Here is a 23,465-nt window from a genome sequence, read left to right as displayed (position 1 = left end):
ATACCTTAGAGCCCCGAAGCATGAGTTCGCATCTCCAAGCCGGTGAGAGATGGTATTTTGGGGGAATTTTTTTATGTTGAGCAGCGGCAACAGCAGGATTCCTGATAGATGACAGCTGGGTGGTAAACTAAATTAGATGGGCGGACCGCCCGGTTAAAAAGCCCTGGGGAGAACACTAAGCATAGCCTGCATCTTGTACATTTCGCCTGCAGTTTCTTTTGGTTTTTGTTTGCTTACTCATCTTCACTGCAGCTTTTGTTGGATTTGTTGTTTTGTAACTTTATAAGGACTAACTTAGAAGCACAAAGATCTTCCAAAAAATGTAAGATAGATGACTAAACACAACAGAAAAATATATATATTTGAAAGATGTTACATAAAGAACATTTGCTTACCTGTAACGGGTGTTATCCAAGGCAGGCAGGCAGATATTCACACATGTAGATCAGCGTTCTCCCCAGGGCGTTGTGCCCGGCTAATTTAGATGACCGCCCGGCTGTCATCTATCGCGAATCCTACTGCTGCCGCCGCTCAACATAAAAAAACAAACAAAAAAAAAAAACACCTCTCACCGGCTTGGAGACGCAAACTCAGTGATTTGTATTTATTTGTATTTATTGGAGACGCGGCAGTGATTTGTATTTATTTCACAGGCAGCTGCCTTAGCCCATAGCAAATTCATGCTTCGGGGCTCTAAGGTGTGCGTACCGGCTTCCTTTCTCTTCCCTCTGAAACTGGAAGTTACATCCCGGGGGGGTGGGGGGGAAAGAGAAGGGAAGCCGGCAAGCACACCTTAGAGCCCTGAAGCATGAGTTCGCTAAGGGCTAAGGCAGCTGCCTGTGAAATAAATACAAATCACTGCCGATTTATAAGCACGGGATGGCACATCAGAAGCCGATCTGAAGGGCACTCCTCAGATTGCCTCCAGTTTTGCTCGGGAGGGTTACTGAGCTATTTTGCTGTTTCTTTAATCAAGCTCTGTCCTCTGATTGGGTATGTTTCCCTGTCTCCAGAAAGAAGAATAATCCTGCTGCGCTAAGTGTAAACAGCACCTCCCACAAAGCTGCTGACAGTGCCTCTGCTCGTCAGATCGTGTGGCTGCAGAGAGTCTGGGACTCCTCTGGGAGAAAAAAAAAGTGTCAAGTTCCCTTCAGTTCCGGCAAACAGTGTGATCAAGACCACGTGGGGGGGTTTCTGCCTCGGGAGAGTTTAGTTTTTGGTCTCTTGGATTGTTACTCGGTTTGTAATGTTATTTTTTTATTGAGAGGGAGCAGAATCCGAGTTGTGCCTCTGCCACTTGAATTTACTGTTGAAGGAAGGGGGTCAGTTGCTCTGATCTTTCCTAAGTCACAGCAAATGCCCATCGACCCCCAAAAGAGGCAGGACGGCAAGTCATTATTAATCAGTTGCATGTATCTATGGGTAGCAAAGAGAGTTTTCTCACTGGGTTCCAGAGCTGTTTGCTATTTGAACTGCAGTGCTTAACGTGTACAGCTCAGAAGAGAGGTGGGTTTTTTGTGTGTTAAAAAAAATCCTATCCCTTACAATACAGGGAAAAAATCTTGGCAAATCATCAGATGAGAGCTGCTACTTGAAACTCCTATAATAGTATGATTTTGAAGTGCAGGGATTTTCATGCTGTACATTGTGCATAGATGTTGGTATGAGTTAATGATCGCGCAAATGGGGCTTTGTGCACGGCTGCTTTTTCCAAGTCCTGCAAGAAGGTAGAGTTGTAGTTCCATGACAGAAATCGAGTTTTCTCTGGGCTATTTTCAAAACTTCGGGTCAATGAAAAGTTTGTGGATGCTTTCTCTTTGATAACTGGTACACCACATCCATCATGAAACTAAGAGCACTGAGCACTTTCTCTTTGAAAAAGTCATCCAAGAAAATAAGTATTCCCATAGATTTAAACCTTTCTTTTCTGGAAACAGCATCTGGGTAAATAGCTTAAAAAATTGCTCTGGGACTGTGTAAAATAAGGATTGCCCGGATCACACAGACCTCGCACATCTCTGTGGCATGGGGTCTGCAGGGCATTTTAACATCCGCAAACCTCACGGTTCCCGCTCACCCTTGAGGTAAGCAAATTTTAAGGTTGTGAGGTAGAGATCTGCGCAGTTCATGGGGGCCTGCAAAATCCTTGTTTTACCCAGTCCTCTAGGTTTGTGTGTTATCACTATGCATGTCATGCACAAAATACATATTTTTTTTTGTGGTGTTTTGGGGAACACGAGAGACTAATTATACTTTTCTTGGATCTCTTTTTGGTATCAAAGTTGTTCCTTAAGGATCTTTTCCCTGTACATGTTCTTGCCCTAGATGGAAACACCAGGGATGGACTGTCATAGGAAAGGAAAGGCAGAGAGGGTGGACAGTGGATGCAAGGATCAGAGAGAGAGAGAGGGCAGAGGCTGGATGGAAAGGGCAAAGAGAGATGATAGATGTTGCATGGAAGGGAGTGAGGACAAACGCTGAATAGAAAGAAGAGAGCTAAGAGAAGATGATTAAAGCAGAAATGACAAAAGGTAGAAAAAAATTTTGTTGCTTTATGTAGAATCAAGTAGTATTGTAACTGTATTGATTAAAGTTTATACATAGGAAATGGGAAATAAGGCAGTTTTTTGGGACTAAACCCCTTTCCTCAGGTCAGGACAGGATACCATAACAGCTGTATACTGTACTGTCTTGAAGAAAGATTTGGCCTCTGAAAGCTAATTGAAAAATGGATTAGTCCAATAAAATGGTATTTTCTCATTATTTGTTTTATTTCTATTTGTTAATTTGTAAAGTAGTGATTGTTATGTATCGTTTTTTTCAAATTTATATCTACTGTCTTTATATTTTGCACAGTAATAGGGGACATGTGTCACTGTTTCTGTGGTGTTGCATTGTAAGCAGGAGCACGCTACAGGGCTTCAAAGAGGGTCTGGACAGGTACCTGGAGGACAAAGGGATTGAGGGGTAGAGGTAGGTATTAGGGATAGGATTAGAGGCAGTTACAAAATTAGTCAGGGGCACTGTTCAGGCAATTAGGCCTGATGGGCCGCCACGAGAGTGGACCACTGGGCAGGATGGACCTCTGGTCTGCCCCAGCGGAGGCAACTTCTTATGTTCTTATGTCTGGTTTCTTGGTTCAGTTTAACTTTTGTCTACATATTTCTATTTTTAGTTTGTGATTATTCCATATTGGGTGTATCTGTGTGTATGAAAAGGACATGGCTTTTTGTTAGCATCGACTGTACAGGATCTGGCTTTAGTTTTACAATGCGTGTGCTGGTGTTCTAGTGCTCACTGCAGTGTTTAAGATGCTGCCTTTTGCTAGGTGCACCCTTGTGTGACTCATGGATTATTACTAAAAATATCTTTTTTATATAGAGGAGGATTTAAAAAAAAATGATCAGCAATGGCTTTCACATATACTAGGTATGCCACTGGATTTAATGACCCTATTCTAACTTTACTGTTGACGTAGGTGTTGTCCCACCACCACCACCACACCCACACCCACTATAAAGAATTAAATTAAAGTTGTATTAACATCAAGCAGCTTTCAAATGACATTATAAGCATATAAAAATAAAATATTTTTAATACATTGCTAATTATTACCTAAACTGTTTTGCCCTAGCTCTCACTTTGATCGTTATCTGCTACTTTATTATTTTGCTCTAGTGCAATCACACAGGTCTCCTTCAAGGCTCAGTAACACCTTTCCATAAATTATGTGGAAGTGGGGATCGCATCTATTTCATATCCTCAGTGAGACCTCAGAAAGGAACCTAGTGATCAAAACATTATTAGAGGTGCTGTAGAGCCATTTTTTGTATGACTGGATGAGCTATATTTTATCTTTTTTTCCTTAGTTGTTTAAATTCATGCAGAAATAAATGGCTAGATTGAACCCAATGACTTCATTAACGCATTTCCCTTTTTTTTAAACCTCTATACCATTTGAAAGAGGGCACATATCTAATTATTCACTTCTAGAATTAGATACTTCTTAAATTTAATAAAAATATTCTGGCACAAGTGTCAAACCTTAAAAAAGGAAGTCATATTGAGCATTGGAAAACAATAATAAACAACTAATAAAAATAGTACACATTTAGGGCTTTTACAAAGGTACGCTAGCGTTTTTAGTGCACGCACCGGATTAGCGCGCGCTACCTGAAAAACTACCACCTGCTCAAGAGGAAGCGGTAGCGGCTAGCACGCGGGGCATTTTAGCGTGTGCTATTCCATGTGTTAAGGCCCTAATGCACCTTTGTAAAAGGAGCCCTTAATTTTCCCCACTACCAAATTTTCCCACCCCGCCCGGCTACTTTTTCATGCAACCCGGCTGGAAAAAATTTCTGGGGAGAACACTGTAGATGATGTTGTTCATGGAACCCAGCATGGACCATCTAAAGCAGTGTTTCTCAACTCGGTCCTGGAGTACCCCCTTACCAGTCAGTTTTCAGGATATCCGCAATGAATATGCATGAAAGAAATTTACATTTAATGGGAGGTAGTGTATGCAATTAAAATGTATTCATTGCGGATATCCTGAAAACCTGACTGGCAAGGTGGTACTCCAGGACTGAGTTGAGAAACACTGGTCTAAAGTGAACTGTCACTTTAAGAACTTAAAAGACTTCCTGAATCGTGCATGTGCCTTCCCACCTGCTGCCAGCTTGTGGGACCATTAATTCACTAACAGAGCTAAGAAGGAAAGGAGAGTGGGTTGTGAGCAAAGCCAATCTGGGGCTACAAAGATCACAAGTACCAGGTGTGTTGCAATTCCGCAATGACATGGCTCATGCCTGCTGTCCTTGGATAACATCTATTACAGGGTAACTGTGTTTATCCCAGGACAAGGTGACAATATATTCTCAGATGTGGGGGCTCTTCTGGGTTGAAGGGAAATTAGCTTTTAATTGGAGATAAAATTTTGGAGGACATTGTGGCCAAACTGACTATCCTGTCTGGTAAGATTTTACAAACAGCAGTGGGTCGTGAATGTATGAACCAGGTGGCTGCTTTAAAGATGTTTGCCTTGTCTTGACTGACTGGTTAGAACAAAAAGATGGTCCAAATAGTGGAGTAAAACCTTCCGTATGTCCAACCTATCTTGCTTTGAAAGGTGGGTAGATGGACTTCTTGGTTGATGTGAAAGGCTGTCACAACCTTCAGTAGAAAAGAAGATAACATGCAGAGGACAATTCCTGCCTCTGTGATCCTGAGATATGGTTCTCTGCATGAGAGGCCTGCAATTCTGAGACCCTTCTCACTGAGACTATAGCCACCAGAAACACTGTCTTCACTATGAGATCCAGAAGGGGCGCCTGGAGGCTTACAAAGTGCCTTCAGTATAATATTAAGATTCCATATCAGAAAAGGCCAGAATAGTGGATGCTGCAATCTGAGCACCCCTTTCAAAAATCTGGCCACATCTGGGTGAGATGCTATCAAAACCTTTCTCACTTGAGCTTGGAAGCATGAGAGGCTTGCCACTTGTACCTTGTGAGATGCTATTGCCAGGCCTTTCTCTAGTCCAGCCTGTAGAAATGTCAGAATCAACAGATGTGGAGCCTGGAAAGGCTCCACATTATCTTTGGCGCACCACAGCTGAAAAGCTTTCCAGGTCTTAGCGTAGGCTATAACAGTCGAAGGATCTTTAGCTCAGAGGAGATTAGAAATGACTACCTCCAAATATCCTTCATGTAAGACCAAAGCAATTTGTGTTCTCCATGTAAATTGGACCCTGACTGAGTAGCCTTGTGTGGACCGGTAGCTTGATGCATGTGTCCTGTTGGAGCCATATTAGATACGCATACCATGGCCAGCAAGGCCAATCTGGGGCTACAAAGATCACAAGTACCAGGTGTGTTGCAATTCCGCAATGACATGGCTCATCATGGATACATACATATATAGAATATAGTCTTTCTTCCAGTCAAGGCTGAACCAATGTGTTCATTCTTGTGCTTTCCAGTCCATCTTTTTGCTGTAGAAGCGATTTACATTTGCGTACTTTTCTGAAGCTATCAAGTCCATCACTGGTCTTCCCTAGAGTTGCATGAGGTTGAATGCTCTTTGGGACAATGACCACTCACCCTGAGTCTAGAGTCTGCTGGCTGAGAAAGTTGGCCTGTACGTTTACCACTCCCCATTACGTGGGCTGTGAAAAGTGCCTGAAGATGAGCTTATGCCTACCTGAACAACATCTAAGTCTTCAGATGTAACTGAGAGCACTTTGTGCTTCCTTTTCTGTTCACATATGCTATCATGGTGACACTGTCAGAGAACACACTGTCTCACAATTCCAGACAATTTGTGGATCATTTCCTCTGATGGAGAGACCATCGGCCTTGCAATGAATGCTCGCCATAATGGGTCTCCTAACCTATCAGGCTGGCATCAGTTGTGAGGATCACCCATGAGGTGATTTGGAGAGGAAGGCTCCTCGATAAGGAGTCTACTCAGAGCCATCAGCACAAGCTGCTCCTTGCTTCCGCTGTCCAGGAAAACTGCATTTGGAAGTAATGATATTGTGGGGACTACTGGTAGAGGAGGAAAGGAATCCTATAGGGGGTGGTGATGGAGTATCTGAAGAAAGACACTCCAGTAGGTCCAAGGGAAGATTTAAGACAGTTTATTTGCATATATATTGACAAGTTTACAAAGACAAACTGCAGACTTCACAGCATAAAGAAAGCCACAGCATAGAAACATAGAAAAAGACGGCAGAAAAGGGCTATAGCCCACCAAGTCTGCCCATTCCAAATACCCGCCCCCCTGATTTTACTCCCTTAGGGATCCCATGTGAACATCCCATTTTCTCTTAAAATCTAATACGCTGTTGGCCTCAATCACCCGCAGTGGGAGTTTGTTCCAATGATCCACTACTCTTTCAGTGAAGAAGTATTTTCTGTAGTCGCTATGGAACTTCCCTCCCCTGATTTTCAGCGGATGCCCCCTGGTGGTCGAGGGTCCCTTGAAGTAGAAGATATCTTCTTCAGACTCGATACGGCCCGTGATATACTTAAACGTTTCAATCATGTCTCCCCTCTCTCTTCGTTCCTCAAGTGAGTACAGCCGTAGTTTATTCAGTCTTTCTTCATACGTGAGATCCTTGAGCCCCAAGACCATCCTAGTGGCCATACGTTGAACCGACTCGATTCTCAACACATCTTTCCGGTAGTGTGGTCTCCAGAATTGGACACAGTACTCCAAATGAGGCCTCACCATGGACCTGTACAGCGGCATCACGACTTCGGGTCTCCTGCTGACAAACCCTCTGCGGATGCAACCCATCACTTGCCTTGCCTTGGAGGAAGCCTTCTCCACTTGATTTGCAACCTTCATGTCATCACTAATGATCACCCCTAGATCACATTCCGTCGTGGTCCTGGCCAAGGTCTCACCATTTAGTATGTAAGTTCTGTGCGGGTTTCTCTTTCCCAGGTGCATTACCTTACACTTTTTAGCATTGAAACCTAGCTGCCATGTTGCTGACCACCGTTCCAGCAGCAGTAGATCTTGCGTCATATTATACGGCAAGGTGTTTTTACCTACTATGTTGCAAAGTTTGGCGTTGTCGGCAAACAGTGATACCCTTCCTCTAAGTCCTTGGGTCATATCTCTTATGAATAAGTTGAATAGAATCGGGCTCAAGACCGACCCCTGCGGCACTCCACTGATCACGCCTGACGTTTTGGATGGGGTACCGTTTACCACCACCCTCTGAAGTCTATCACTCAGATGGCTGAAATGTCAGTATCTACCTGACAAAACGCAGTGAGATCTGGAAACCTGCAACAAGCACAATGCCAGCTACGGAAACCCTGAGAGAACATATAAGCCAGCTTCATGAGGAGAACATCTTTAAACTCACCAGAGACTTTCCCATTCTATGAAAAAGAGAGACCAACTGATTTTTCCACCAAATTGAATTTTGGTGGGAAAGTCAGTTGGTCACCAATTTGAATTTTGGAGGGAAAACCAGTTGGCTTCTCTCTCCCTTTTATAAAACTGTAGTGTAGATTTTAGCCACAGTGGTAACAGCTCTGACGCTCATAGAATTCTGAGCATCAGAGCTGCTACCACCACGGCTTGCGCTAAAAAATGCTCCACAGTTTTGTAAAAGGGGGGATAAAATAGAAATACATAGACAAAGGTTAAATTGAACCAGCAATAAGCTGGACTCTGCATATAATGCAACACCACAGAAACAGTGACACATGTCTCCTAAAGCAATAAATTTTTGTTCTACCTTTGTCTTCTCTGGTTTCTGCTTTCCTCATCTTCTTGTTACTCTGTCTGCTGTCTCTCTGCCCCTATATGGCATCTTCTCTCCTTCTATGCCCCTTCCAGAAACTGTATGCCTCCCCCTTCCATCTCTCCTTTCACCCCCATTGGTCTGGCATCTCTCTCCGAGTGTCATATGTATGACTACCTCACCTCTGGAAGGCAGGCGTACTTATACGGTCGATGCCAGGAATTGGATAGCCTGAGGAAGGAGGTCGGGAGACTGCAGGTCAGGGTCCAGGAGCTGGAGGGACTCCGCACCATAGAGGAACCGGGCTGGACAACTGAGGATACCACCAGAGAGAGTCACATCATGGAGCAAGTTAGAGAACTCGAGAAATTCATCGAGGAGGCCTGCAGGATGGTGGAGGCACAGGACAACCAGCAAATCAGAAGGAAACCAACAGTTGGAGGACAGAATCCACCAGACGCCATGGGAGTAGGACCTTGCGGAGGATCTGGACAGGCAGAGGAGATGGAGACCCAACAGAACCCGGAGGAAGGATTAGCGGACCGCGCCACTGATACAGACCTGAGATCAGAGAGACAACTGAGGAAGGGGAAGTCTGCAATCGTAGTGGGAGACTCAATCCTGAGAGAAGTGGACAGTTACATAGCAGGAGGGAGAGAGGACTGACTAGTGACATGTCTCCCAGGGGCAAGAACGAAGGACGTCATCGACAGAATAGAGAGAATCCTGGAAGGAGCTGAGACGGACGAGACAGCAGTAATAATCCATGTTGGAACCAACGACGTCAGCAGGAAGAGCTACAACAGGACTACACTAACTGAGCAGTTCAGGATCCTGGGGACGAAACTGAAGCTGAGGACAAGGAAGATAGCCTTCTCAGAGATCCTGCCAGTACTGAGGGCGGATGCAAGGAGGCCGACCGAGCTGCAAGCAATTAATGGATGGCTGAGGAGATGGTGCGAAGAGGAGGGCTTCCACTTTGTACGGAACTGGTCAACTTTTTTGGGGAAGAACAAGCTCTACAGGAGGGACGGACTGCATCTGAGCACGGCTGGGACGAGGATGCTGGCACGCAACGTCCAGAGCGGCATAGACTTAGCTTTAAACTGAAGAGAAGGGGAAAGCCGATAGTCGATCTGACCTCGACACATCGGACCAAAGTATCAAACAAGGATACTGAACCAGGGAATTGTAAAAGAGGGCTCAGGACTGAGTGGGAACTTTTGGAAAAAGGACCCAAGGATGCAATGCAGGGGCCCAAAGCACAAACGAACCTAGCAAGCAGGATTAAGAGAGAACAACAGGAGTCAGAGGGGCATCCAAACATGGGGAAGCAGGCTGAGGACAACACAGACACACCGCAGGATGGGGATGAACATAACAAGGCTCGGGGGCTGGCAACCCATGAGGAGCGCCAAACCACGAGGAGAACCAGCGAGGAAGGCAAACAACCGGGTCTTAAATTGCCTATACACTAATGCTAGGAGCCTAAGAGCCAAAATGGGAGAGCTGGAAGTCATAGCCAGTAAAAAGGACCTGGACATAATTGGAATCACAGAAACATGATGGACTGATGAAAACAAATGGGATGTGGTCATACCAGGGTACAAACTCTATAGGAGAGACAGGACACACACAAAAGGTGGAGGAATAGCGATATATATAAAGGACTCCATTCCTTCAGCCAGGATGAAAACAACAGTAAGGGCGTACGGCTTGGAATCACTATGGGTTAAGCTACAAGGGGGAACTGGAGCAGAGATCAAATTGGGACTGTACTATCGCCCACCTGGACAACCGGAAAAAATCGACCAGGACCTGGAAGCTGAATTGAGGCAGGTATGCAAAAGCGGAAGTGTGGTGGTGATAGGGGACTTCAACTACCCTGGGATAGACTGGAGTATTGGTCACTCAAACTGCATGAGGGAGAATAATTTCCTGGAGGCAATGAGGGACTGTTTCATGGAACAGCTGGTCACGGAACCAACACGGGGAGATGCCACTCTTGACCTAATCCTCAACGGGCTAGGGCAGGGGTGTCCAATGTCGGTCCTCGAGGGCCGCAGTCCAGTCGGATTTTCAGGATTTCCCCAATGAATATACATGAGGTCTATTTGCATGCACTGCTTTCATTGTATGCTAATAGATCTCATGCATATTCATTGGGGAAATCCTGAAAACCCGACTGGACTGTGGCCCTCGAGGACCGACATTGGACACCCCTGGGCTAGGGGGACCCGCAAAGGAGGTGGCGGTACTAGGGCCACTAGGAAACAGCGATCACAATATGATCCAATGCAAGCTTGAAAGTGGGTCATCAAAGGTGATAAGAACCACAATGACAGCACTCAATTTCAGAAAAGGAAGTTACGATGCCATGAGGAAAATGGTGGGAAAGAAACTCAGCGGCAACTCAGGGAAGATGGAGACCGTAGAAAAAGCCTGGTCCCTACTCAAATACACGGTGCACGAGGCACAGAACCTGTACGTCCCCAGGTTCCGGAAAGGGTGCAAAAAGAATCGAACAAAAAACCCAGTGTGGATAACAAATGCAGTAAAAAAGGCAATAAGTGACAAGAAAGCATCATTTAGAAATTGGAAAAAGGACCAAACAAAGGACAACCAGGAGGAACACAAAAGACACCAAAGAGAATGTCACTGAGTGATTAGGAAAGCAAAAAGAGAATATGAGGAAAGACTGATGGGGGATGCAACAAACTTCAAATCATTCTTCAGGTACGTAAAGGGGAAGCAACCGGCCAGGGAAGAAGTGGGACCATTGGATGATGGAGACAAGAAGGGAGTGGTAAAGAAGGAAAAAGAGATAGCTGACAGGTTAAATAAGTTCTTCTCGTCAGTCTTCATGAGAGAGGACACATCCAATATCCCAGAACCTGAGGAGATCATAAATGGGGATCAGGATGAAAAGCTGGACCAACTAGAGGCAAGACAAGAGGATGTCCTCTGACAGATAAGACAGACTAAAGAGCGACAAATCACCAGGTCCGGACGGCATCCACCCAAGGGTACTCAAAGAGCTAAGGAACGAAATAGTGGAACCACTTCGCCATATATGTAACCTATCCTTAAAAACTGGGGAGATACCGGAGGACTGGAAAATAGCAAATATCACGCCCATCTTTAAAAAGGGTTCAAGGGGTGACCCAGGAAACTACAGGCCGGTGAGCCTGACCTCAGTTCCGGGAAAGATGATGGAAGCACTGGTTAAGGACAGTATCTGTGAACACATAGAAAACAATGGACAGCTGAAGGTGAGCCAGCACGGCTTCTGCAAGGGAAGGTCGTGCCTCACAAACTTACTGTACTTCTTTGAGGGAATAAACAGCCAGATGGATAAAATGGATTCCATGGACATCATTTACCTTGACTTCCAAAAAGCCTTCGAAAAGGTACCCTACGAACGGCTGCTTAAGAAGCTGTGGAACCACGGGGTGCAAGGGGATGTCCACCGATGGATCAAAAACTGGCTGGCAGGCAGGAAACAGAGGGTTGGAGTAAAGGGCCACTACTCAGACTGGCTATGGGTCATGAGCGGAGTTCCGCAGGGGTTGGTGCTGGGACCGCTCCTGTTCAATATATTTATTAATGACCTGGAGGCGGGAACAAAATGTGAGGTTATAAAATTTGCGGAAGACTGCAAGGACCTGCAAAGGGACCTAACGATACTGGAAGAGTGGGCAAAAAAGTGGCAAATGAGCTTTAACATAGAGAAATGCAAGGTCATGCATGTAGGGAAAAAGAACCCAATGTTCAGCTACAAAATGGGGGGATCGCTGCTAGGGGTAAGTAACCTTGAAAGAGACCTGGGGGTGATGGTAGACACAACATTGAAGGCGTCGGCACAATGCGCGACGGCCTCAAGGAAAGCAAATCAAATGTTGGGTATCATTAAGAAGGGTATCACTGCCAGGACGAAGGAAGTCATCATGCCACTGTATCGTGCAATGGTGCACCAGCATCTGGAGTACTGTGTCCAGTACTGGTCGCCATACCTCAAAAAGGACATGGCAGTACTTGAGGGAGTCCAGAGAAGAGCGACTAAACTGATAAAGGGTATGGAAAACTTCTCATATGCTGATAGATTGAAAAAGCTGGGGCTATTCTCCCTGGAAAAGCGGAGACTTAGAGGAGACATGATAGAAACCTTCAAAATCCTGAAGGGCATAGAAAAGGTAGACAGGGACAGATTCTTCACGATGTGGGGAACCACAAGTACAAGGGGGCACTCGGAGAAATTAAAAGGGGGCAGGTTTAGAACAAACGCTAGGAAGTTCTTTTTTACCCAGAGGGTGGTGGACACATGGAACGCGCTTCCAGAGGCCATGATAGGCCAGAGCACGTTACAGGGCTTCAAAGAAGGTTTGGATAGGTTCCTAGAGGATAAGGGGATTGAGGGGTACAGGTAGGAGTTGAGCCAGGCTATAGGAATAGTCAGGGATCACTGCACAGGTGATAGGCCTGAGGGGCCGCCGCGGGAGCGGACCGCTGGGCGGGATGGACCTCTGGTCTGACCCAGTGGAGGCAAATTCTTATGTTCTCTCCTTCCCTCTCCCACACCTCTCTTCTGCAATCCCTTTCTTCCCTCATTTTCCTTTTCAATTTATTTCCTGCATCCATCTAGATTACGTTCTTACTACCCTCTCATCAATTTCCTTTTTTACTGTCTACCTACCTACAGCTTGCCACCTCTTTCCCTCACTCCCTCCAGTATTTCCCTAACTCAATCCTTTTCCCCCCATCATGTGCCCTCCTTTTATTTATCCCCTCCTTCCATCATGTGCCCTCTTTCTCTACCCCTTCCATCTAGTACCATCTTCTCCCTCTGTCCACTTCCAGCGTCTGCCCTGTCTCTTCAATCCAGCATCTGCCCCTTCCAGAAACTGTCTGTCTCCCTCTGCCATCTCTCCTCTAGGCCCCCCTCTTGGTCTGGCATCCATCATCTTTCCCTCCCCCCTGTGGTTTTTAGCATCTCTCTCTTCTCATTTCCTCCACTCAGATCTGATATCTTTTCTCCTACCCCGTTCTCTGGCATCTCTCTCTCTTCCCTTTTCTTCTCTGGTCTTCCTTCTTTATTTTCTGCCTCCGTCTAAATTAAATTCTTTCTTACTATGCAGTCCTCAGTTTCCCTCTTTTCACTGTGTCTACCCACAGCATGCCACCCCTTTCCTTCACTCCTCCACAATCTCACTATCTTCTTCCCCATCCAGCATATGTCCTTTTTCTTTATTCCTCCTTCTATCCAGTAAGTGTTCTCTTTCTCCACTTCCATTCAGCATTTGCTTTCCCTTCTCCCCACTTCCATCATCTACCCTCTTCTCTCTCCCCCTTCTCCACACTTCCATCATTTGCCCCTTCTCTCTCTTTCCCCCCACTTCCATCGTCTGCCCCTTCTCCCCACTTCCATAATCTGCCCCTTTTCTCTCTTTCCCCCCACTTCTATCAAATGCCCCTTCTCTCTCTACCCCCCACTTCCATCATCTACCCCTTCTCCCTCTTTCCCCCACTGCATCATCTGCCCCCTTCTCTCAATCTCTCCATCCACCACAGGTCCATCTCTATCCCTTCCTCTCACCTTTTTTTCTGATTTTAGTAACAAGATCGGCAATGCCCCCCCCCCCCCCCGATGACACTCAAGATCGGCAACGGGCCTCCTTCTCCCCTGGCATCAACAGAACTTCAGATCGGCAACGCAGTACTCAGTCCAAAGCTTCCCTCAGACTCGAAGTGCCTAGGCGGAAACAGGAAGCTGAGTCAGAGGGAAGCTTTGGGCTGAGCACTATGTTGCTGATCTGAAGTTCTGTTGATGCCGGGTGGGAGAAGGAGGTCCGTTGCCCAACTTGAGTGCCGTCGGGGAGAGGCCCGTTGCTGATCTTGAGTGCCGTGGGGGCCCATTGCCGATCATGAATTGCGTCGCCAGGGGGGGGGACGCCGATGGCCCCAATCCGGACTGGCAGGAATTTTCTGCAGACTGGCACCGGACGACCCAGACCTGGCCGACTGTGCATCCCCCCGCCCCCCTTGGTATGCCACTGAGTGTTCCCCGACCCGATTCACTGAACTGCTGCTCGATCAATCTCCTCTCCGATCCACCAATGCAAATTAGTAAAACCCCATGCAAAATAGCTAAGCGATTGAATCACTAACAATTGCTTGGCTATTTTGAATTGGGTTTTACTATCCTAAAATCCGACTGCTTTTTATGGCACTGATATTTTGCGTGTATTACACATGCAAAATATCTGGCCAATTTAAAAAAAAAGGAAAAAAGCTCCTCCCACATACAAACACAGCCCTGCGGGCACTCCCCCCCCGAAGAAAAAGGCAGGAGGGATGCCAACTCTCTCCCGCCATCAGTGCTACTCCCCACAGCATTCCAAAATAAAATATGGCAGGAGGTATGCCGAATCCCTTCTGCCATCTGGTCCAGCACCCCCGAAAAATAACAGAACAAAAAATAACTTACCCGATGCTGCCCACCCCCTAACAGCCTGCACGAGTATGGCAGGAGGGATGCCAACTCCCTCCTGCCGTCACAACCCCCCCATCACCATCGGCCATGCCGGCCCAGCCCAGTCCCTCCCCGTACCTTTCAAAGTTGGGAGCAGGAGGGGTGCTCAGTCCCTCCTACTCTTTGGCCTCTTCCGTGACTGGGCCTTAAGCCTTGCCCTGGTGCATCAAGTGATGCACGGGGAGAGGCCTAAGGCCCTGATTGGTTCAGGTGGGAGGTGCCTGAGCCAATCAGGGACTTCCTTAGGGAGGAGCCTAAGGAAGTTCCTGAGGTCGCACCATTGAGCGGTGCAGAGGCATTATAACATTCTTAGTCTTGTTTTCCATCCCTTTTTAAAAAAAATAATTCCTAACATTTTGTTTGCTTTTTTGGCCGCTGCTCCACATTGGGTAGAAGGTTTCAGTATATTGTCCATGATGACACCCAGATCTTTTTCTTGAACGTTGACTCCCAAGGTGGACCTTAGCATCCAGTAACTATGATTTAGATTATTATTTCCGATGTGTGTCAATTTGCATTTGTTTACATTAAATTTCATCTGCCATTTGGATGCCCAGTCTTCCAATTTCTTAAGATCTTCCTGCAGTTTTTCACAGTCTGCATTTGTTTTACCAACCTTGTCACCTGCAAATTTAATCACCTCACTCGTCGTCCCAATTTGCGGATCATTTATAAATAAGTTAAATAACACCAGTCTTAGTACAGATCCCTGCAGCACTCCATTATTTACCCTCCTCCTTTGAGAAAAATTACCATTTAACCCTACCCTTTGTTTTTTGTCTGATAACCGCAATTAAGGGAGGGAACGCATGCGGTCACTGATCCCTCCTTCTTACCTACCGGCTGCATCTATCTCCCTCCCTCCCCCTTACCTTTGTGGCGCGTTTTAACTTTATAGAGTAACTTGTTCAAGCCGCCAGAGTCTGCCTGAAGTCGAGTGCGTCTGTGGGTGGAAGCTTCTCTTCTGCGCTTCCAGCATGTAGCCGACCCGGAAGTCTTCCCCTGATGTCAGAGTTGACGTCGGAGGGAAGGCTTCACGTCAGCCACATGCAGCATGCAGGGCCCACTGCCCTGTGAAGAAGTGCAGCCCTGATATCAGGAGAGGTATAGTCTTGCGGGAGGGGGGCAGAAAAGGAGGGAGGGAGTGAGTGGGCAAGTACACGTTGTAATTATGAGGAAGTGCATTGGGACATGGGAGAGGCCCAAACTTGGGACACAGAAGGGAGGGAGGAAGTGCGTTTTTGCATTTTGGACACAGAAGGCATAAACTTGGGAGAGAGGATAGAGAAAGGGAGGGAAAGAGATGCTGAGGTGGGGGAGGGAATATAAAGGGACAATTTGGTGTGAATGTGCCAGTGAGAGGGAAAGAGAGATGGTGTACATGGGGAATGGAAGAAAGAGGAAAATTTTTGGTCATAGAGAGGGAGTGAGGTACAGATGATAGGGAAGAAAAAGATGAGAGGGAGAAATGTTGTGGTAGAAAGGGAACAGTGGGACAGATTGAAAGGGATGCAAGAGGGAGGAATGCTGGACATAGTGGTGAAGGGAATGGAGGGAGAGATGTGGCATGGTGCTGGAGAGGGGTGATAGAAGGAGAAATGTTGGGCATGGGGCTGGTGGGCAGGGGCAAAAGATGAGAGAGGGATAAATGCTGGACCATGGTAGGAGGAACCAATGGACAGCAACAGAAGATGGGAAAGTGGAAAAAAGACCAACTTAATGGAAAAATAAGTCTCCAGACAACAAAGGTAAAAAATGGATTTTGTTGACTAAAATATTTTAGCTTTGGGAAATGTATATAGCAGATGTCTTTGTATTGTGTTCAAAAGAAAATGAAATGCATTTTTGGTTTTATTTTTACGTGCTAAAGTACTTGCTGACCCCAAGCACCGGACCTCATCTAGAGACGGCCAGAACTCCCTACCATCAAGTGTAGCAGTTGCTGGCAGCATCAATGAGCCACTGAGGTGCAGAAATCTGTGACTCAGTGATGCTCCTGCTGCCTGCCAAGCTTGACAAAAGGGACCCCCGGCCAACTGCAGAGGAAGTCCTCAGCTGACAACTTGGGTGTCCTCATCTGCTGAGTATTTACATTTTATATTTACATTAGAGGCTCTGGTAGAAAGCCATTTATAAAGTATGTATTCTTCCCAATTAATATTTCCAAATTAATAAAGTGTCTTTGCTTATTTGTAAATGGGTCTCTACCAGAGCATAATTAAATAACTACTTCTGAAGTTTACAGGGACAGGCGGGGACAGATTCGATTCCAGCAGGGACGGGTCAATCCTAGCAGGGACGGACGGGTTTGATTCTACTGGGGATGGGCGGGGACGGGTTTGATTTCTGTCCCCGTGGAACTCTCTTGTTCAAAAGAGCCGCCAAAGACTAGCATTAAGGTAAAATTATGGTCTTACCTGTTAATTTTCTTTCCTTTAGAAGCAGCAGATGAATCCAGACTAGTGGGGGTATAGCTCACATCGACCAGCAGGTGGAGATAGAGAACTGATTAACAGTTGGCCTTAAAGCCTGGTGTTCCTTCTGTTGATTCAGTTATGCACTTTGCCCAAGCATCCCGAAAGGAGAATGAGCCGCAACAAAACTCCATTCCAGTAGAAAATGTGTCTTTCTCTTCTTATTTCTTTTTTTTTTTTTTTTCAGCAATGAAATAATACACTTACCAACCATAGCCCCAACTAACCCAATCAACTAAACACCCTACACACAAACAGTGCATTTGGGGAGGGGCTCTGGATTCATCTGCTGCTTCTAAAGGAAAGAAAATTAACAGGTAAGACCATAATTTTACCTTCCATAGCAAAGCAGCAGATGAATCCAGACTAGTGGGATGTAGCAAAGCAAACTCAAACTGGGTGGGACGCCAATGCCGCCTCTGTCAGCACTGCAGCGCCAAAACTCGCCTCTGAACGGGCCGCTACATCTAACCGATAATGCTGTGAAAAAGTATTTCCCGACGACCAAGTGGCCGCCCGGCAAATCTCCTCTAAAGACATCCCCCCGGACTCCGCCCAAGATGTAGCCAAAGCCCGAGTGGAATGAGCATTAAGGTGCTCCGGTACCTTCTTCCCTGACAACACATACGCCGAAGCAATAGTGTCCTTGACCCAACGCGCAATGGACGCTTTAGACGCCGCCATCCCTTTGTTTTTCCCCGCGAAAGCGACAAAGAGATGGTCCGACCGACGAAAATCATTCGTCACTTCCAAATAATGGAGAAGCATACGGCGTACATCTAGCAGCCGTAAAGACAAAAATCGTTTCCCCCAATCCTCCCTCCGAAAGGATGGAAGGAACAAACTCTGGTTTACATGAAAGGAAGAAATAACCTTCGGCAGGAAGGACGGCACCGTACGCACCGATACCCCAGTCTCCGAAAAACGCAAAAAGGGTTCTCTGCAAGAAAGCGCCTGCAGCTCCGATACTCGCCTTGCTGAAGCCATTGCCGCCAAAAAGACTGTTTTCAGTGTGACATCTTTCAACGTGGCTGCTGACAGGGGCTCAAAAGGTGCCCCCTGCAACTTTCCAAGGACGAGTTTAAGATCCCACGTTGGACGAATACGCTTCACCGGCGGGCGGATATGGTTCACCCCCTTGAGGAAACGGACCACGTCCGGCTGCGACGCGAGAGCCGAGCGATCCACCCGGCCCCTGTAACAGGCAATGGCCGCCACCTGAACCTTTAAAGAGTTATAGGCTAACCCTTTCTCGACGCCCTCCTGCAGGAAAGCAAGAATAGCCGGCAGAGAAGCCTTGAAGGGCGCCAGTCCCTGGCGATCGCACCATGCCTCAAAAATCTTCCAGACTCTCGCATAGGAGGCTGACGTCGAAAGTTTCTTGGCCTTAAGCAGAGTGGCGATCACCCTCTCTGAATAGCCCTTCTTTTTTAGCCTTGACCGCTCAATAGCCAGGCTGTAAGACCAAAGCGGGCCGGATCTTCTATCCATATTGGACCCTGAGTCAGTAAGTCCGGCGTTACCTGGAACGCCACCCGCTCGCCTACCGACAGCTGAATCAGATCTGCGTACCACGGCCGACGCGGCCAATCCGGAGCCACCAGGATGACTCTGCCGCAAAAGCGAGCGATGCGCTGTAACACTCGCCCTATCATGGGCCACGGCGGGAACACATACAGAAGGGTATTCGGAGGCCATGGGAGAGCTAACGCGTCCACCCCCTCCGACCCCTCTTCCTTGCGTCTGCTGAAGAACCGAGGCACCTTCGCATTGCGGGACGAGGCCATGAGATCCATCTCCGGCAAGCCCCACCGACTGACTAGCCGGCTGAACGCTCGAGGAGACAACTCCCACTCTCCCGGATCCAGAAGATTTCTGCTGAGAAAGTCCGCTTGCACGTTTTCGTGACCTGCAATGTATGCCGCCGACAGAAGCGGCACATGCCTCTCCGCCCATCGAAACAAATTTCTTGCCTCTTCTGCTAACTGCGGACTCCGGGTGCCCCCCTGACATAGGCGACCGCCGTGACACTGTCCGAAAAGACTCTGGTCGGCTTGTCCTGAACCAGTGACTGAAAAGCCATCAGCGCCAGCCTGACCGCCTTTAATTCCAACAAATTGATGGGCCACTGGGCCTCCTGGAAGGACCACCTCCCCTGCACAGACGCCTGCAGGCAATGGGCCCCCCAACCCCGCAGACTGGCATCCGTGGTGACCACTACCCAGTCTGGCGTGGCCAACGGCATGCCCATCCACAGATGCACCTCGTGGAGCCACCACTGCATGCTGTGAGCCGCTCGACGACTCCAAGGGAGACGCACATTGTAGTTCAGAGAAGCTGGGGACCAGCGAGAGAGCAGAGACTGTTGTAAGGGCCTCATGTGGCTCCGCGCCCAGGGGACCACCTCCAGAGTCGCCACCATGGAACCCAGCACCTGTACATAATCCCAAACTCGCGGTCTGGCCGTCCCGAGAAGTAGGCGAATTTGAGCCTGTAATTTCTCCCCCCGGTCTCGGGGTAGAAACACCTTCCCCAGAGCCGTGTCGAACCGCACCCCCAGATGCACCAACGACTGCGACGGGGACAGAAAACTCTTGGGAAAGTTGACAATCCAACCCAACGACTGTAGGAGAGAAATCACCCGCTGAGTAACCGCCACACTCTTCTGTCTGGACGAGGCGCGGATTAACCAGTCGTCTAGGTAAGGGTGTACCCGAATCCCTTCCTTGCGGAGGAAGGCGGCTACCACCACCATGACCTTGGAAAAGGTGCGGGGGGCCGTTGCCAAGCCAAAGGGCATTGCCCGAAACTGATAATGCTGGCCTAGAATCGCAAACCGCAGATACCGCTGATGCGGAGGCCAGATCGGAATATGGAGGTATGCCTCCTTGAGATCGAGGGACGTGAGGAACTCTCCCGGTCGTACAGCCGCAATAACCGAGCGCACCGTCTCCATCCGGAAATGGCGAACACTGAGAAATCTGTTGACTCTTTTGAGATCCAGCACCGGCCTGAAGGACCCCCCCTTCTTTGGCACAATGAAGTAAAGGGAATATATACCGGTGCCTACCTCTTCCGGGGGCACCGGCACCACTGCCCCTAGCTCGAGCAGCCCCTGAAGAGTCATCCGGACCGCGTCTCCCTTGGCCGCCCCATTGCACGGGGACACCAAGAAAGAATCTACGACGGGAGAGGCGAACTCTAACTTGTACCCTTCTTGAACAATGTCCAACACCCACTGATCTGACGTGATCGTGGCCCACTCCGCCCGGAACTCCGAAAGCCGGCCCCCTAAGGGAAAGGCGGAGGGAGCCACGCCCCCGTCATTGTGGAGTGCGAGTGGCTGGGGTACGTGTGGACTGCCCCGACGAGGGTCTCGTCGTACGAAAGGAACCCCTCTGCTGAAACCTTGGTCTCGAAGCAGAGGACGAACCAGCAGCCGATCTGAAGAAAGGCTTACCAGACCTGGATCTCCGAACATCCCTGAAGCGCGGTCTCGACGATGAGGGCCTCACCGGGGGCCTAGCCCTATCCTCCGGTAAACGCTGAGTTTTGGTATCCCCAAAATCCTTTACCAGTTTATCTAAATCTTCTCCAAACAAGAAACCCCCTTTAAAAGGGAGCCTTACCAGCCGAAGCTTAGAAGCCGCATCGGCCGCCCAATGCCGTAGCCATAGGGATCTGCGAGATACCACTGAAAGAGACATCTGCTTCGCAGACGCCCTAATAATATCATATAAGGAGTCTGCCAAATAAGCCAAGCCGGACTCCAAATCAGCCAGCTCCGAATGGACAGAACCTCCAGACTCCATTAAATTATCTGACATCACTTGCGACCACTGCAGACATGCTCGTGCCGCATAAGAACTGCAGATGGCGGCCTGCAAGGTCAGTGCCGCGACCTCAAAGGACATTTTTAAGGAAGATTCAATCTTCCTATCCTGCGCATCCTTCAACGTCACTCCCCCCTCCACCGGTAAGGTAGTCCGTTTGGTTACCGCGGCCACCAAAGCATCCACCCTAGGCAATCTAAACTTATCCAGTTCAGCCGGGTCCACCGGATACAAGAGCCGCATGGCTTTTGCTACCCTTAAACTGGCTTCCGGCGTATCCCATTGCGCCGAGATCAGCTCCTGCATGGCTTCATGCACCGGAAAAGACTTAGGTGGTCTCCGTGTGCCAGCCATCAGGGGATTACCTGATACCGCAGTATCAGCCTGAGAAATATTCAGCCCCTGTAAAGCCTTTGAAATTAAGGAAGACAGTTCTTCCCTATGAAATAACCGTAGAGCGGACGGGTCACCCACTTCCTGACCCGGGGGATCCCCTGCATCCCAATCCAGGACCTCCCCCTCCTCCAACGATTCTGGAAGAGAAAAAGGGGATCTAGCCAGAATATCCTCTGCTTCCACGGTCGCGAGCCTGCGCTTCTTTGCCCCCAGCGCCCTCGCTGGCGACCCCACCGTGCCCTCAGCCGGTTTGCCTGTCTCCCCAGGCACCACCGCCGACGTCGAGGGCACCGGAAGGGACACCTCGACCACTGGCACCGGCGGGGCGGGCTGCGCACCCTGTAACAAAAATGCCCTGTGCAGCAGCATCACAAATTCCGGCGAAAAAGAACCCCACTGAAGGGCCGCTGAACCGCCCTGCTCCGGGCCGGGGAGCGGGGCCGCGACTTCCGCAATTGCTCCCGCCTCCCCCACCGCCGCTGAACTCCCCCCTGCTAAGGAAGAGCCTCGCAGCTCTGACTCACCCTTGCGTGCCGGGGACATGTCCCGTGCCTCTGTTACCCGGGCAATCGCCAGCTCACAGGCCTGCAACAAGGCACCTTCAGCCAGGGCAAGCTCACACTCGGCCGAGCAAAGGCCCGACGGTGTTCTGCGCGCTCCACAGCGCGAACACCTCTGACCGGCCTCCGTTGCCATGCCGCGTTTTCAGCACGGCTGCCGCTTTTTTTTTTTTTTTTGTACACACGCGGCAAACGCCGCCGACTCCCGACTCCGCCCCCAACCGCCCCTACAGTCGGGAACGCGACACCCAAGCCCCGAGGCAGGGAAAACACTCACCCCTCTGCTCCCGCGATCCCAGACGCCAGGACACAGCTGGTAAGTGTACTGCAAGCAAAAGCACCAATTGCTAAGCCCAGCACGAACAGGAAGTCGATTCTTTTTTTTTTTTTTTTTTACTGGAATGAAGAAAGAAGACTCCTGCAGGACCAACAAACCCTCAATCACCCGGAGGGGGCCCAGGTGTAACTCCTAAAGCCGGCACCACTCAGCCAGGCACCCCTATCCTACTGAAGAGACATAGTCTCAACAGAGGAAGTCCACCGAACACCAATATCTCCGGCAGCATCCAGAATCCAAGAGCTAGAGGGCTAGCTCAGTCCCTGCTGGGAGATAGAGCAAAACTGAATCAACAGAAGGAACACCAGGCTTTAAGGCCAACTGTTAATCAGTTCTCTATCTCCACCTGCTGGTCGATGTGAGCTATACCCCCACTAGTCTGGATTCATCTGCTGCTTTGCTATGGAAACTTACATACATTGAGAGACGTCAAAAATACAAACATTTGAAGGACATTAAGACACCTTAGAAACAAGACCATCTTATATAATGCAATTCTGCCCTGTATATTTAGAGGCAAATTTCTGCAATAAGATGCTAATGGTCCTTCTAACCATGTTCAATCTCCCTAATCATCTGCTGAAATTGTCAATAAGGATGCATATTAGTAAAAATATAAGCACTGGTCAGAAACCTGCCAGTTGCTACTTTTACCAACCTTGAAGTGTAGAGAGAACGGATTTCTGCTGCTGAAAAGAAGCCATAATACTGTTTGCAGTAGAACTGGGACCGAAGACCTAAAGAATTGAACAAGATCATAATACAGTTGTTGCAATTTTATTACACACCAAGAAAATATATATGCACTAATAATTTTCTCTGTTTCTAAGAAATGTTAAGATTTGAACAAAAACAATCTATTCTTCAGAGCTGTTTTCTTCCCTCAGTGGCAGTAGCATACTCAATATGTTTGCAAAAAAGTAAAGAAACAGGTGCTCAGGGCCAGTATTAGATATTTGGGGGGGGGGGGGGGGGCTCAAGCCAGTAAGTATATGAGGTGGCTCTGTTTCAGGTTCAGGTAAGGTTTGAACTCCATGCGACATCCAGGAATATTGCCCTGATTGCCCCCC

The 23,465-nt window shown here is 48.2% G+C and overlaps 1 protein-coding gene across 3 annotated transcripts in view; it reads right to left on the bottom strand.

Moving 5' to 3' along the window:
* The window catches only part of ELP1 (elongator complex protein 1), an 882,162-nt gene that overhangs the window by 34,576 nt on the left and 824,121 nt on the right, over window positions 1-23,465 (bottom strand). For all 3 annotated transcript variants that reach the window (XM_033918172.1, XM_033918151.1, XM_033918160.1), the window contains one exon: window positions 23,054-23,132. In XM_033918172.1, the coding sequence (XP_033774063.1) occupies window positions 23,054-23,132 (79 nt within the window). The remainder of the gene's footprint in view (window positions 1-23,053; window positions 23,133-23,465) is intronic.

This window comes from Geotrypetes seraphini, chromosome 1 (assembly GCF_902459505.1).
Source record: "Geotrypetes seraphini chromosome 1, aGeoSer1.1, whole genome shotgun sequence".
NCBI classification, from domain to species: Eukaryota; Metazoa; Chordata; class Amphibia; order Gymnophiona; family Dermophiidae; genus Geotrypetes; species Geotrypetes seraphini.
This window is presented reverse-complemented; position numbering and strand designations above follow the sequence as displayed.